Source organism: Chanodichthys erythropterus, chromosome 6 (assembly GCF_024489055.1).
Source record: "Chanodichthys erythropterus isolate Z2021 chromosome 6, ASM2448905v1, whole genome shotgun sequence".
NCBI classification, from domain to species: Eukaryota; Metazoa; Chordata; class Actinopteri; order Cypriniformes; family Xenocyprididae; genus Chanodichthys; species Chanodichthys erythropterus.
This window is the reverse complement of record NC_090226.1, coordinates 2,411,612-2,425,000: the sequence shown is the minus strand read 5'-3', so window position 1 is coordinate 2,425,000 and position 13,389 is coordinate 2,411,612. Positions and strand designations below refer to the sequence as shown.

The 13,389-nt window shown below is 38.0% G+C and overlaps 1 protein-coding gene across 1 annotated transcript in view; it reads left to right on the top strand.

Annotated features, from left to right (window-relative positions):
* mfn1b (mitofusin 1b) overlaps nucleotides 1–13,302 on the top strand; it is a 19,469-nt gene extending 6,167 nt beyond the window's left edge. Inside the window, exons 8-19 of the mRNA XM_067387709.1 lie at nucleotides 197–304; nucleotides 398–551; nucleotides 788–855; nucleotides 3,645–3,766; nucleotides 5,520–5,646; nucleotides 5,954–6,058; nucleotides 6,178–6,280; nucleotides 7,275–7,501; nucleotides 9,264–9,446; nucleotides 11,613–11,809; nucleotides 12,028–12,162; nucleotides 12,665–13,302. Of these exons, the coding sequence (XP_067243810.1) occupies nucleotides 197–304; nucleotides 398–551; nucleotides 788–855; nucleotides 3,645–3,766; nucleotides 5,520–5,646; nucleotides 5,954–6,058; nucleotides 6,178–6,280; nucleotides 7,275–7,501; nucleotides 9,264–9,446; nucleotides 11,613–11,809; nucleotides 12,028–12,162; nucleotides 12,665–12,734 (1,599 nt within the window). The 3' untranslated portion in view covers nucleotides 12,735–13,302. The remainder of the gene's footprint in view (nucleotides 1–196; nucleotides 305–397; nucleotides 552–787; nucleotides 856–3,644; nucleotides 3,767–5,519; nucleotides 5,647–5,953; nucleotides 6,059–6,177; nucleotides 6,281–7,274; nucleotides 7,502–9,263; nucleotides 9,447–11,612; nucleotides 11,810–12,027; nucleotides 12,163–12,664) is intronic.
* Nucleotides 13,303–13,389: the final 87 nt, after the last annotated feature.

Here is a 13,389-nt window from a genome sequence, read left to right as displayed (position 1 = left end):
TTCAGGTGTTCCTGTAGTTCTGTGTTTCTTCATGCTCCAGACTGATTTAATGCTGTATATATTGCTGCTCAACATCTGATTTCATAAGAGTGAACATGTGTGTGTTGTCTTTACGCTGCCAGTGTGTGTGTTTGTGTTTCCATCACACGACCCCAAGTGAACTCAACCTCATCAACCTCTTTATTTCTTTTTAAAGGAGAAGCATTTCTTCCACAAGGTCAACGAACGCCTCTCGAAGCCCAACATCTTCATCCTGAACAATCGCTGGGATGCTTCCGCTGCCGAACCGGAATACATGGAGGATGTGAGTTTATTTGGGTCACTACGGATGTTCATGATGCAAAATGAAATGTATCTCTGATATGTCGTTGATTTGCGGTTGTTTTAATGGTCTCAGGTGCGTAAGCAGCACACGGACAGGTGTGTGAACTTTCTAGTGGAAGAGCTGAAGGTCGTGGATCGCGCACAGGCGCCTAACCGCATTTTCTTTGTATCGGCGAAGGAGGTGCTGAACTCACGGATGCAGCGGGCGCAGGGTATGCCAGAGACTGGTAAGAGCGTGATCTTAATAGGGTTCATGTGGCAGAGTCAGATACTCACTGCCTGCATGGCATCTAATGGATGGGAATCATAGATTTGGGTATTTAAAAAAAAAAAAAAGTTTTTACCATCATCTCCGAGTCGCTTTTACAACATTTCAAATCCCTCATTTCTCCCCATCTCTGAAAAGACAAGCTAATGTTGACTGTTTATAGGGCTGGATAAAGATGCATGTGTGTGTTTACAGGTGGCGCTCTCGCTGAGGGGTTTCAGGAACGACTGAAGGAGTTCCAAAACTTTGAGAGATCGTTTGAGGCAAGTAGGAGCAGATTTTGCGGTTGCTCGATAGGAGAACTCTTGCTGTTTTGGGTTACATAAAAACCAAACACCTGTAGAACACCTGTTCTAACTGGATGCGATGCGATGCCGTGACATGCGATAAAAGGCATGTTAGTCAGAGTTTTTGTTTTAACCAGTAATACACGAGGAGCTGGAACCTACAACATACAAAGTAGGGGTTTGCAGGGAGACTCTGCCCACATGCTCTTCTGATTGGCTGTGATTGATTTGGTTGCGAGTGCAGTGCGTTTGCAGAGTGACTCCACCCACACGCTCTTCTGATTGGCTGTGATTGATTTGGTTGCGAGTGCAGTGCGTTTGCAGAGTGACTCCACCCACACGCTCTTCTGATTGGCTGTGATTGATTTGGTTGCGAGTGCAGTGCGTTTGCAGAGTGACTCCACCCACACGCTCTTCTGATTGGCTGTGATTGATTTGGTTGCGAGTGCAGTGCGTTTGCAGAGACACTCCACCCACACGCTCTTCTGATTGGCTGTGATTGATTTGGTTGCGAGTGCAGTGCGTTTGCAGATTGACTCCACCCACACGCTCTTCTGATTGGCTGTGATTGATTTGGTTGCGAGTGCAGTGCGTTTGCAGAGAAACTCTGCCCACACGCTCTTCTGATTGGCTGTGATTGATTTGGTTGCGAGTGCAGTGCGTTTGCAGAGTGACTCCACCCACAAGCTCTTCTGATTGGCTGTGATTTTTGATTGATTGGGTTGCGAGTGCAGTGCGTTTGCAGAGTGACTCCACCCACAAGCTCTTCTGATTGGCTGTGATTTTTGATTGATTGGGTTGCGAGTCCAGTGCGTTTGCAGAGAAACTCCGCCCACACGCTCTTCTGATTGGCTGTGATGTTTGATTTATTTGGTTGCGAGTCCAGTGTGTTTGCAGAGAGACTCCGCCCACATGCTCTTCTGCTTGGCTGTGATGTTTGATTGATTTGGTTGAGTGCAGTGTGTTTGCAGAGAGACTCCGCCCACATGCTCTTCTGATTGGCTGTGATTTTTGATTGATTTGGTTGAGTGCAGTGTGTTTGCAGAGAGACTCCGCCCACATGCTCTTCTGCTTGGCTGTGATGTTTGATTGATTTGGTTGAGTGCAGTGTGTTTGCAGAGAGACTCCGCCCACATGCTCTTCTGATTGGCTGTGATTTTTGATTGATTTGGTTGCGAGTCCAGTGTGTTTGCAGAGAGACTCCGCCCACATGCTCTTCTGATTGGCTGTGATGTTTGATTGATTTGGTTGAGTGCAGTGTGTTTGCAGAGAGACTCCGCCCACATGCTCTTCTGATTGGCCACAAGCTTTTCTGATTGATTTTTTTTTTTTTTTTGCGTCATGTCTGGTGCTTGTCGCTGGAATCGCATCACCTCTAGTTAGGACACTGTGTTAAACTAAATTTGTATTTAGTAGCTAAATGATTAGTAGCTTTGATGGAAATTCTCTATCTCTACCAATTGTTTTAGTTGCTGTAGCTGCATTAGAACATGTGAACAGATTTGCATGATTACAGTAAGTTTACAGTAAGCAGTGGGTGAAACAGTTTACAGATAATCTCAGTCCAGGACGGCTGATATCTGTTTGAAGACTTTGGTGAGTGTCAGATAAAGAAGTGATGCAATTGTGCACTTTATCAAATGTGCCGTAGAAAAAATGTTATTGCTAAAATTTACAATCCCTGTGTGCCTTATTTTAGCCATAACCATTGCAACACTGGATACTTATTAACCAGCGATAGTTATTTCAGAGAGTCTGAAATAAAGTTATATTGTTCATAATGGAAATGATGTCTATTATTAGGACCATTGAGATGTAAAATAACTTAATGGTCCTAAAATTTTATTTTTTATGAAAAAAGCAATATTTTTTGGGATGATGTTCTTGAAAGGCCTTGTTAGAGTCATGATCTACATTCACATATTAATTCTTCATTTGGCAGACACTTTTATCCAAAGCCACTTTCAAAGGAAGGACATCATCTAGTCTACTTCTAGAGAAGCTCACTTCTTCTTCTTTTCCTATGATTATGAACAGTGTTTATCCTGGTTTAGTTTAGTTTAATCCACCGTGAGCGTCTCTGTGCACATGTAAACTTCAAACTGTGTCGTCATTGCTGAAGTCTAGATTTACTAAGGCGAGGACATTTGTTTCTTCAGTTCAGTTTGAATTTGTTTCACCCTCTTCTTTCTGTTTATTCAGTATGAATGGAGTTATTTTACAGTATATTTCAGTTTTTTTGTTTAAACAAATGCACTTTTGTTGATATAATTTTTCAAAGAATCCCACAAATACAGTGAAGTCAAAAAAGTCTGATACCACATTGAAATCTAGGGTTTTATTTGATTTAAAATTGTTTTTAAAGTTTTAGCATTTCACAAAATTTGCTGAAGTGAAGAGTGATTTCAGTACACTATTTTTTAGGTGACTAGTCAAATGTAATTGAGTGTACAAAATGTGGCGCTCTCAGACTTTTTTGACCTCACTGTAATTCCTTTGGGAAAACGGTTGTTTTCATGTTTGTCTTTTGCGTTCATTGTATTATTTTATTGATGGTTTACTTATGATTTTTGCTTTTATGTTCATTCATGCTACTGTGTGATGAATTGGAGAGTCGCTGATGTTTAGGGCTTAGATTTGCTGCAGTTTTTGATTTTAATTTCTGACAATTTAGTTTACGGCTGCAGCAGATTTGAACCTTTTACCCTTTAAAGTCATGACGGCTCCTGTCACAGTAGCGTGTGTGTGTGTGCATGAACTCGCAGGAGTGTATCTCGCATTCAGCAGTGAAAACAAAGTTTGAGCAGCACACAATCAGAGCAAAGCAGATCACTGAAACGGTCAAAGACATCATGGATCAAATCAACATCGCTGCCGCGGACAAGAGGTGCGTTCCTGTTCTTTTGTCTTCTTTTCTCTCTATTTTGTCACAGGAATATTGTACCAGCAGATCTGGTAATCTACACCATGAGAGCAGATTACTTTGGAGTGATTCATCTCTGAAATGAGTCCGAACAATCTTAAACATTATGAGTGAAGCATTCATAAAGTATCTCAAGTAGGCATGTGACAGGATTCAATTTTTTTTTATATAATTCTGAAGCTGTTATCATGGTTTTGAATTGCGTTACAAAACTTAAGTGTTGTCCTCCTAACATGCTTAATACCTTTTTACTATTAAAAAAATTCTGTTTAAAATAAAGCTGAAATAAAATATAAATATTAGTTGACAAACTTAAACTAAATGAAATAAATAAAATAAAAACTAAAACTGAAATTGAAATAAAAATAAATTAAGCCTAAATAGCAATAAATAAATAAAATTACAAAAGCAGATAGCAAAATGGCTAAAAATGAAAAGATTTCAGCTACTGAAAATTTCCGGTCGAAACAGCTTTTTTCGATTTCAAGACGAAATAGTTTTGGAGGGCCAAAATCAATGACGAAACCTTCATTTAGCGCTTCTCCTATGCCACATTTTGACTGTTAAATATCTGTTCAACATCTATTTCATGCACAACTTGGATAAACTACATGTCTGGTGTGTGGACACTAGCTCTGGATTGACAATATAAATTTCTTGATTTTAATCGGAAATTATATAATTTCTTAAATCTAAAATCATTTACACTAAACATTTGTAGCGCTCCTGCCATCCACTACTCACAAAAAGTTACTTTTAATATGAAGCAAAGTCTCAACTTTAAAATTCTGTCGATTTTATTACGAAATCCAAACAATAAATGTCATTTTGCTGCTCTTTAATACAGTGCTACAAATCGCTGTTGTGAAAGAAGAGCATTTTGCTAAATATATGCACTGTATTACATATTCATTATGTTTACGTAACTTATTAGTGATGTCTTCTTTATTTTAACGTTTGTTCGAATAAATCTGTCATGAAAACAAGTTATTACAGTTAATTGTTGTTTAAATGTTTATATTTCACCAACAAACTGGAGTATAAACAATTTTGCTATTAAAAAGTTGATTTTAAAAACCATTTAAATGTTTGTACAACTCTGATTTAGTAATTTGAGTGTTGATTATTAAATATGTTTGATTAATTGATTGATTATTTATTTTTGGTCAAGTGCATCCTGAAGTTTCAGTCTCAGCCCAGAATTTTAATTTTAGTGCATCCCTAACTAAAATTAACACGAAAACTAAAACTATAAAAATAAAAGCAAATTCTAAATATTAATGAAGCTATAATAAAACTAAACATTTGAATACAATAAAACAATACACAAAAAATGTATAAAGTAAATGTTTTGAACAGATTAATGTGTAAAAGAACTGTAATAAAGATTTAAAACATTTCCAGTCAATATCTACGGCATGTTTTAGTCCATATTAAAATGTATATAATTGTAACTATAAACCAATGTTTAAAAATAAATAGCCTTTTAAGTCTATAAATATTTAATTATAGTCATGAATACCATCTGAATGGCTGTTTGAAACATTTAAAAATTGTTCAGAAACAGAAAGTAGCGCCTGCCTGCTTTGTTTATGGGATTTACCGGGGTAACCGCTATATTTCTGCTGTCCCATAATGTATTATGGTATATGTGCACGTCTAATCTCAAAGCTTCATTGTCATCGCTCATGTAGTCACAAGTGTTCTCTGATCGCAGGATCATCTCTCTGGAGGAGAGGGAGTATCTAATGGACCGACTGGATTTTGTCCGCAATCAAATGAACCTGCTCATCCAGGACATCAAGAAAAAAATCGAAGCTATTACAAAGGAGGTAGAAAACAAGGTAAACCAGAGGAATCCACTAACTGTTCACCTTGATGATAAAAATATGGTCCTTTTTACAACATGCATTTAAATTACTGACAGAATATTCTGCTTTAGGACGGATCAGATCAGATTTTCATTTGATTAATTGATTCACTATTCAAATTGTGTCATAATAACAATCTTAAATTTCCAGTTTTTTTTATACTTCCTTGCAAGTCCTGCTGTCATGTGACCCACTGATGTTTATGGGTAACCTGACCAGTTTTAGAACCCAGAGCATATTTAATGTTGTGTGAACATCTTCCTGTGTTTATGTGTCTCAGGTGTCGAATGCCATGGCAGAAGAGATCTGCCGTCTGTCTGTACTCATAGACGAGTTTCATTCGGATTTTCACCCGTCACCCAATGTGCTTAAAATCTACAAATCTGTGAGTGCCCTCTTGCCCCTTAAGTCAAAATCAGAATATATATATATATATGTGTATACATATGCTTTGGAAATTAACATCTCATTCAGTGCCTAATCTGATCTGTTTGTCTTCTGCAGGATCTTCTCACCCATATCGAGCGAGGCATGGGCAAGAATCTGGCCTTCCGCTGTTCTGATGCTGTGAACGCCTCTGTACAGTCCTCTCAAAAAGACATGATTGGTATGTGAGGACACCAGGTCCTGGACAGTCACAATGACCTGTGTTTGATATTTAAACAGCTGTAGGTGACAGTCCTATTAATAGATAATGTCTGATAACTGTTAAAGTGTTGTTTGTTTAGTTGTTTACAAACATTAGTGTGTTATCTGGCTCTCTGGAATACTTGTTAGTGATAGCTCAGTGGTGTTAATCCACTGTAACGACACCTTAAGTAGTAAGTAAAATCTATATGTGGAATAATATGTGTTAAATAATGTTCTTGGTCTTTTATTCCTGTGCTGGGGCAGTCGAGACAGAGGCTACAAGAGTTAACTTTGAATTAAATGCCAGATACAGTTTATTTTGTAACCAAAATACCAATAATAATGAGGGGGAAAAGTATGCATAATGAAGGACTTTTAATTATGAACATGCCAAAATACACCAGGACTCTTATTTTGAAATGTCTATGCATTACTGTTGCCAGATATGGTTTATTTTGTAACCAAAATACCAATAATATCCTGGAAAAAAGTATGCATAATGCAGGACTTTTAATTATGCCAAAATTCACCAGGACTCTAATTTTTAAATGTATATGCATTACTATTCCCAGCTGCTTGTTGGAAAAGATGAAGGAGATAAAATATGCACTCAGCATACAATATAAATCCTATAATTCATCAACAGTAGATCATAAATAACCTATTGACATAACTGCACACTATTCATTGATTGCAAACTGCTCTGAAAATGCAAGCCTGTAGAATGCACAACAGTGATGTGACTTTACTTTAAAATGTGCAATGCTCATGTTTATTTAATGAACTTATAACCTTTTTTTATTCACACATGTGCTCCTCAATACATCTTACAGTTCGTACACATCTGTTGTGTCGTAAATGAAATGCTCACATTGTCGAGCCCTGCATTATCCCTTATGTATGATGCAGTTGCCTAAACATGCTATGATAAATGAGTGTGTTCGTAAACTTCCTGCCTATTCTCCTTCCAGAGTGTCTGAAGCCTCTGCTGCCCTCAGCTGTCCAGAACCAGCTCCACATGCTCATTCCCTGCAGGAAGTTTGAGCTCAGCTATGACCTGAACTGTGCCACACTCTGCTCAGACTTCCAGGAAAACATTGAGTTCCAGTTCTCTTTGGGCTGGACCGCCCTCGTCCACCGTTTCCTAGGTCCTGTCAACGGCAGACGTGCCTTGATGCTGGTGGATCAGAACCTGAAGGTATTTCTGCGTTACTACTGGGATATGTGACCCGTCACGGAAACCAGGGACACAAGTCGGCAGCACAACTTTCGAGCAAAATGAGAAAGAAGCATTTTATTTCAAAATTGGTGATTTTCGTTTTTTTGCAGAATCTGTTAGTTGAGATCATGAAGAAGCCTTTCCATGTTTGAGATAGCAGTATTGGTATATTTAAAAGCGTACATTTTGAGGTTGAAATCGGCTTGTTTTTCTAGCACACAGTAGGGGCGTGTTATTGTCTGTGTGTATTTGCATACTGGGAAGCGTGGCTACTTATTATGCAGCGCTCTGGCTGGCTCTAGCTGATATCAAAATTCAATGAAGAACCGTGGCCGTCACACTGAAAATGTTTTGAAGTACTTCTTCGACAAGCCGGATGCTTATGAACAAGCGCTCACTGATTCTGAAGATGATCTGAGCGACGATGAAAGCGGCATAATAAGACATTACCTCTCTGGAGTCGGGTAACGCGCCGGCGCATTTTGCAGGATTTTTTTCACATTGCAGCAAAACAGACTTAAAATACTCCGTCATTTTTGTCATAGAGACATAAGTAATATAATCAATTGAAACTATAGAATGTCTTCTTTTATTTGTGTACACTCAGAGTAAAAACAAAATGTTGTGCTTTTTGTAAAATAAAGAAAACTAACATGATGCGTGATCTCTCGTCTCCCTCTGAACGAAGTCCAATCTGATAGTTCTCAGAAAATGAACTGTAACTTAGTGAATACTAATCACAGAAAAATTACACTTATGTCTAAAAAATGTCAGGTTTTAAATCGTGCAAGTCAAATCAAAAACAAACCTTCTGTGTTTATGTAATCTCTATGAAAAGAGAGCCATGTCAGAAGTCCGTGATTCAGCTCATTATCTGCTAATGCGGCCACGCCCACGGAGTCAGCGCTATTCAGACGCAAATTCAGTCAATACATGCATTCATCGTCTCAATCGTGTATTTATTGTCTTGAAAAGTGTTTTGAATAGCCCTAGTTAGCGATCTCTGGCCTCTGTTAGTCCAGTTAGTTCCTGGATTGCCTATTCTTCTTTAACAGGCTTCTCAGGTGAGAACATTTCATTTCATGATTATAGTGACCAAAATGATCACGGTTATCACAGAATCCTGTTCAAAAAGTCAATTCACCAAGTTTCATGTGGAAAACCAGCAAATAACAAATAAAATTAGCATCAATATGTACTTTTTCTTTACATAAAGATTAAAATAATAACATTAAAAATGATGGGCAGATTTTAAAGGAGTGTCTTACAACAATCTACAATGCACAGTTTTGACAAAAAAAGTCACATATTTCAGCCTCTAAATCATTTTTATAAAAGTCAAAAAAGATAAATTACTGACATTCATAATGCACATTAACCTTTATTGTTAATAGTATGTGGGCCATGCAGCTTTACAGGGAACAGGTGAGAACTGCAACTTTAGAGGCGTCTTTTTCCCTATAGAGCTTTCTTGAATGCCTACCTTCAAATGGCCACAACTTCTCCAAACATTATCAGATTTCCATGTGTCACACATCGTTGGAAAGCTTGGAGACTACACTTTCAGAATCTGTGAATAACTCAAAATGCCCCAGAACCGACTTGTGTCCCTACTTTCTGTGACTGGTCACATATGTGGAGATGCTCTTTGTTTTAGTCTGAAATATAAGCAAAATGCATCCTGGTCTACTATCATGTTCAATTGAAATTTTTAATGGTCTGTTTTGTTGTTTTTTTGAAGTTGACGGCACCGCTCACCCCTTCAGCACCAGCAGTGGTTCAGTCTCAGATCCCCAGAGCTCCTGGAGGTCAAGGTCAGATTCAGGCATCAGTGGCGCAGGAAGAACTCATGATGTCCATGGTGAACAACTTGGCCTCTCTCACCTCCCGCACCTCTATGAGCGTGATCATCGTTGGAGGAGTGGTGAGAATTATCTCAGTGCTTCCTTATTAACCCTTGTGCGTCACTTAAAGAAAGTTACACATAGGTCCAAAAACTTAAAAACATGTCATAAAAATTTAAAACAGACTTAAGTTTTGTCTCATTTTAAAGAAGACCCTTGGCCGATTATTGTTGAAGTAAAAAAAAGTAAATAAAATTTATGAAAATTATTTATGAACAATATTTTATAAAAAATATATATTTTATGAAACATGTTGAACTCTAAAAGTGCTAGCAAATCAAAGCTATAGATCTAAATAAGTTGTGTTCCAAATTTGAGGTTGATATCTCAAAAAATGAGCTTTCAGTAAGATTTTGTTTGGGTGCAGTACACATTTTCCCCATTAGATGCCAGCAAAGCTCCACTGGTGCACACAGTGGTTGGATTTGTGATTTGCAGTACAGTAGTTTTTCTCTCTCAAATATTACAAGCACATGCACACATTTTTTAATACACACATATAAAGCACACTAGGGCTGCACGATTAATCGCATGCTATTCTCACGCGCATTTCGTCAGTAAAGCCGGTTCCCTGATTACCGCTAAATCGCCATCACCTGCTTTCAAATGAAGCGGCATTTAATAGACAGAGCCGTAGATCACTGAAAAGCCACGCAATATCGCGTTCATATCGCAGATGAATCGCCTGCGATAATGAACGCGATATTGCGTGGCTTGTCTGTGAACTACGGCTCTGTCTATTAAAAGGCGCTCCGTTTAAAAGCAGGTGATGGCGCTTTAGCGGTAATCAGGGAACCGGCTTTACTGACGAAATGCGCGTGAGAATAGCATGCGATTAATCGTGCAGCCCTAAAGCACACTCAGACATCCATATCAACACAACCACACAATTATAGCTGCATAATTTATACAACTGGCTCCATCATATTCAGAAGCAGAAATAAAGTGAGTATTTTCTTTATAGGCCAAACCTCAGAAAATGGCACCATTTGATTAAAAATAGTAAAAACTTTCATTTTGAAGCCTTGCCAACAGAATGAAACTCTTTTAACAAAGACTGCATCATTTTATAGTTAAATGGCTCTAGGATTAAAAATTGCTTTATTGATTTATTAAAGGAAATGGGGGTGAAATAGTAAATAAAAATACACACCTGAGCCAAAATGTATGCAGTTGGCATTAACACAGGCAAAATGATCAAGATGTCCGTTAGGACACACAGGGGTTAATGTTTCACAGAATTTCCTCTATTTAAAAATGTGGTTGGTCACTTTATGTGACAGTCAGATGCCCTCTTTTTGTCTTAAGTGAGAGTTTTTTTTGGTCAGAATGAGCTGTAAAGTGGCACAGCTTTATGCTGATAAAACATGTGATCACATTAGTGAAATTTCTCCACAAATTAAAACCCTGTTGTTTATCGTCAGTAGTGAAGCGATATATGAAGCACAGCTCACACTGAAGTCATTTTCGAACCATGCATGCAATGTGGAGAATCTGTGTGACCAACTGAACTGATGCGAAATCTCGATTCCTATTGAAATGTCACAGATACAGTTTATTTTGTAACCAAAATGCCAATAATAACCAGGAAAAAGTATGCATAATGAATGACTTTTAATGCCAAAATACTCCAGGACTCTTATTTTGAAATGTCTTTGCATTACTATTACCAGATACAGTTTATTTTGTAACCAAAATACCAATAATAACTACGAGAGAATAATGCAGGACTTTTAATTATGAAAATGCCAAAATACAACAGGACTCTTATTTTGAAATGTTTATGCATTGCTATACCTAGCTGCTCATGCAAAAAGATGATGAAGAAATATGCACTTTTGCCCAAGAAAATTTGCTGAACAACCGCAAATGTGATGCACCTAATGTGTTTTATATTAAATTGAGATACTTATTAAATCAGTAGATGTAGTGTAAAAGTGTGGTCACATTAGCAAAATTTTCCAGGCAAAAAAGGTGCATTGTCTATTGTCAAGAGTGTAGCAATGTATGGAGATCTTTCAAATCGAGCAACTTGAACATGTTGCAAAACCCATGTCCCAGTCGTGTGAATTCATATTGAAATGACTGGATTTCTCCAACAAAATAAAGCTTTAAATGTGAACTTAACATCCCTGGGTGGAAATGAAAGCATTGTTATTGAAGTTCATCTCTATACCTTTTGTTAGGTGTGGCGAACAGTTGGCTGGCGTCTGATCGCTCTCTCCATGAGTCTGTATGGCATGCTGTACCTGTTTGAAAAACTCACCTGGACAACCAAAGCCAAGGAAAGAGCCCTGAAGAGACAGTTTGTGGAATACGCCACCGAGAAACTTCAGATGATCATCAGTTTCACCAGCTCAAACTGCAGCCACCAAGTGCAACAGTAGGAGTTTCACACCTGAGACCATTTGAAATTAGTTTTGTCCGTGAGAAAGCCGTTGTGAAATGAATGTCTGGGATACGGTTCATGTAGACAGTGCAGTTAATAAGTCGTTTATTATTTAATATGACTTCATGTGCATTAATTGTGCTTTTCTGTGCATGCAAATAAAAAATTATTTAGTTGCTGTATTTTAAAATGTTCTTGTTTGTCTGATGCAGGGAAATCGCCAGCACATTCGCCCGACTCTGCCAACAAGTTGACATCACCCAGAAGGACCTGGAGAATGAGATCCAACGCCTCACTGACAAGATCCAGAAGCTGGAAACTGTACAGAACCGATCCAAAGTGCTCAGGTCAGCCCACAGATCTTGATACAGTATTTTAGCCAACATTGAGCATGTTTACATGCACAACATGTTTTTTAGAGCAGGTTTTCATGCATGAATGTTCATTATTTTCCTCATTGTTGCAGCTCCTCTCTTCCCAGTCTGTCAGAAATGCTCTGTTTAGTTCCTGTCTTTATGAAGCCCCGCCTTCTGAAAAGCACTATGTGCTCTGATTGGTCGGCTGGAGCAGTGTGTTGTGATTGGTCAAGTGCCTTGAGCGTGTTTAGGAAATGTCCCGCCCCTTACCGTAACCGCCAGTTTCAACACACTACTAACTAACTCAACCAGGCCCCGCCCCTTTATTTTGGGCGTGAATTATTTAAATCAGGAATATTGTGATAGGTTCGTTCCCGGAATAAAAACAAAATCTTCAGACTTTTGTATTCTGCTGTGCTTTAAGTTTCACTTTAGAAAAGTCTGTAATATTGATGTTTGTAATAATGAACATTTTATAAATACTGTTTTACAGACATAAAGCCACAGCTCTGGAAAAGCAGTTGGAGGATTTCAGCTCCCAGTATCTTCGTCCTCAGCCCTGATTCTGAGTTCACACGGACGCTCAGAGAGTGATGTAACTCGTGAAAACTGATCAACCTGCTGTTTAGGGACCTCTCAGGTCATCTGATGATGCAAGGAATGTGGAGAGGAAAAATGTTACCTGTAGTTAAACTGTAAAATTTGTATTCTTGAATATTAAAGCTGGCTTTAGAGCTGTATTTTGGTTGAAGTTTTTCTGTACAGAGATTCTGTCTGACTGAATCTTACAAACACTATTTTGTAAACTGTGAAAATGCCCTATGAAGCAAAACATGAGGGAAAAACGGATGGAATTTTGCAATAGACGTTCAGCAAAATGGAAGAACTTTTTCCTTGAACAAACTTATACCAAGCCTTTTTTACAGAGCCTTTTTCTTCCAAAATGTCATCAGACAAGGAAATCAGATTTTGTAGATTTGCCTTTTGATCACAAAGCCTATTTTCTATTTGTTCCTTGGTAGTAGTTTCAATCTAACTCGGTACTAAAATTCTCCTAATGAATTTCCTGTTGTTTCTAAACGCATGTGAATGCAATTCCAATGTAAAAGCTCCTCATATGTAATAAATATAATAAAGTATTACTAAATTGTTCTATGCATTCCATTACTGTGTGACACAAACTCATACCTATAGATAGATTTCTCTTAGTAAAGATTA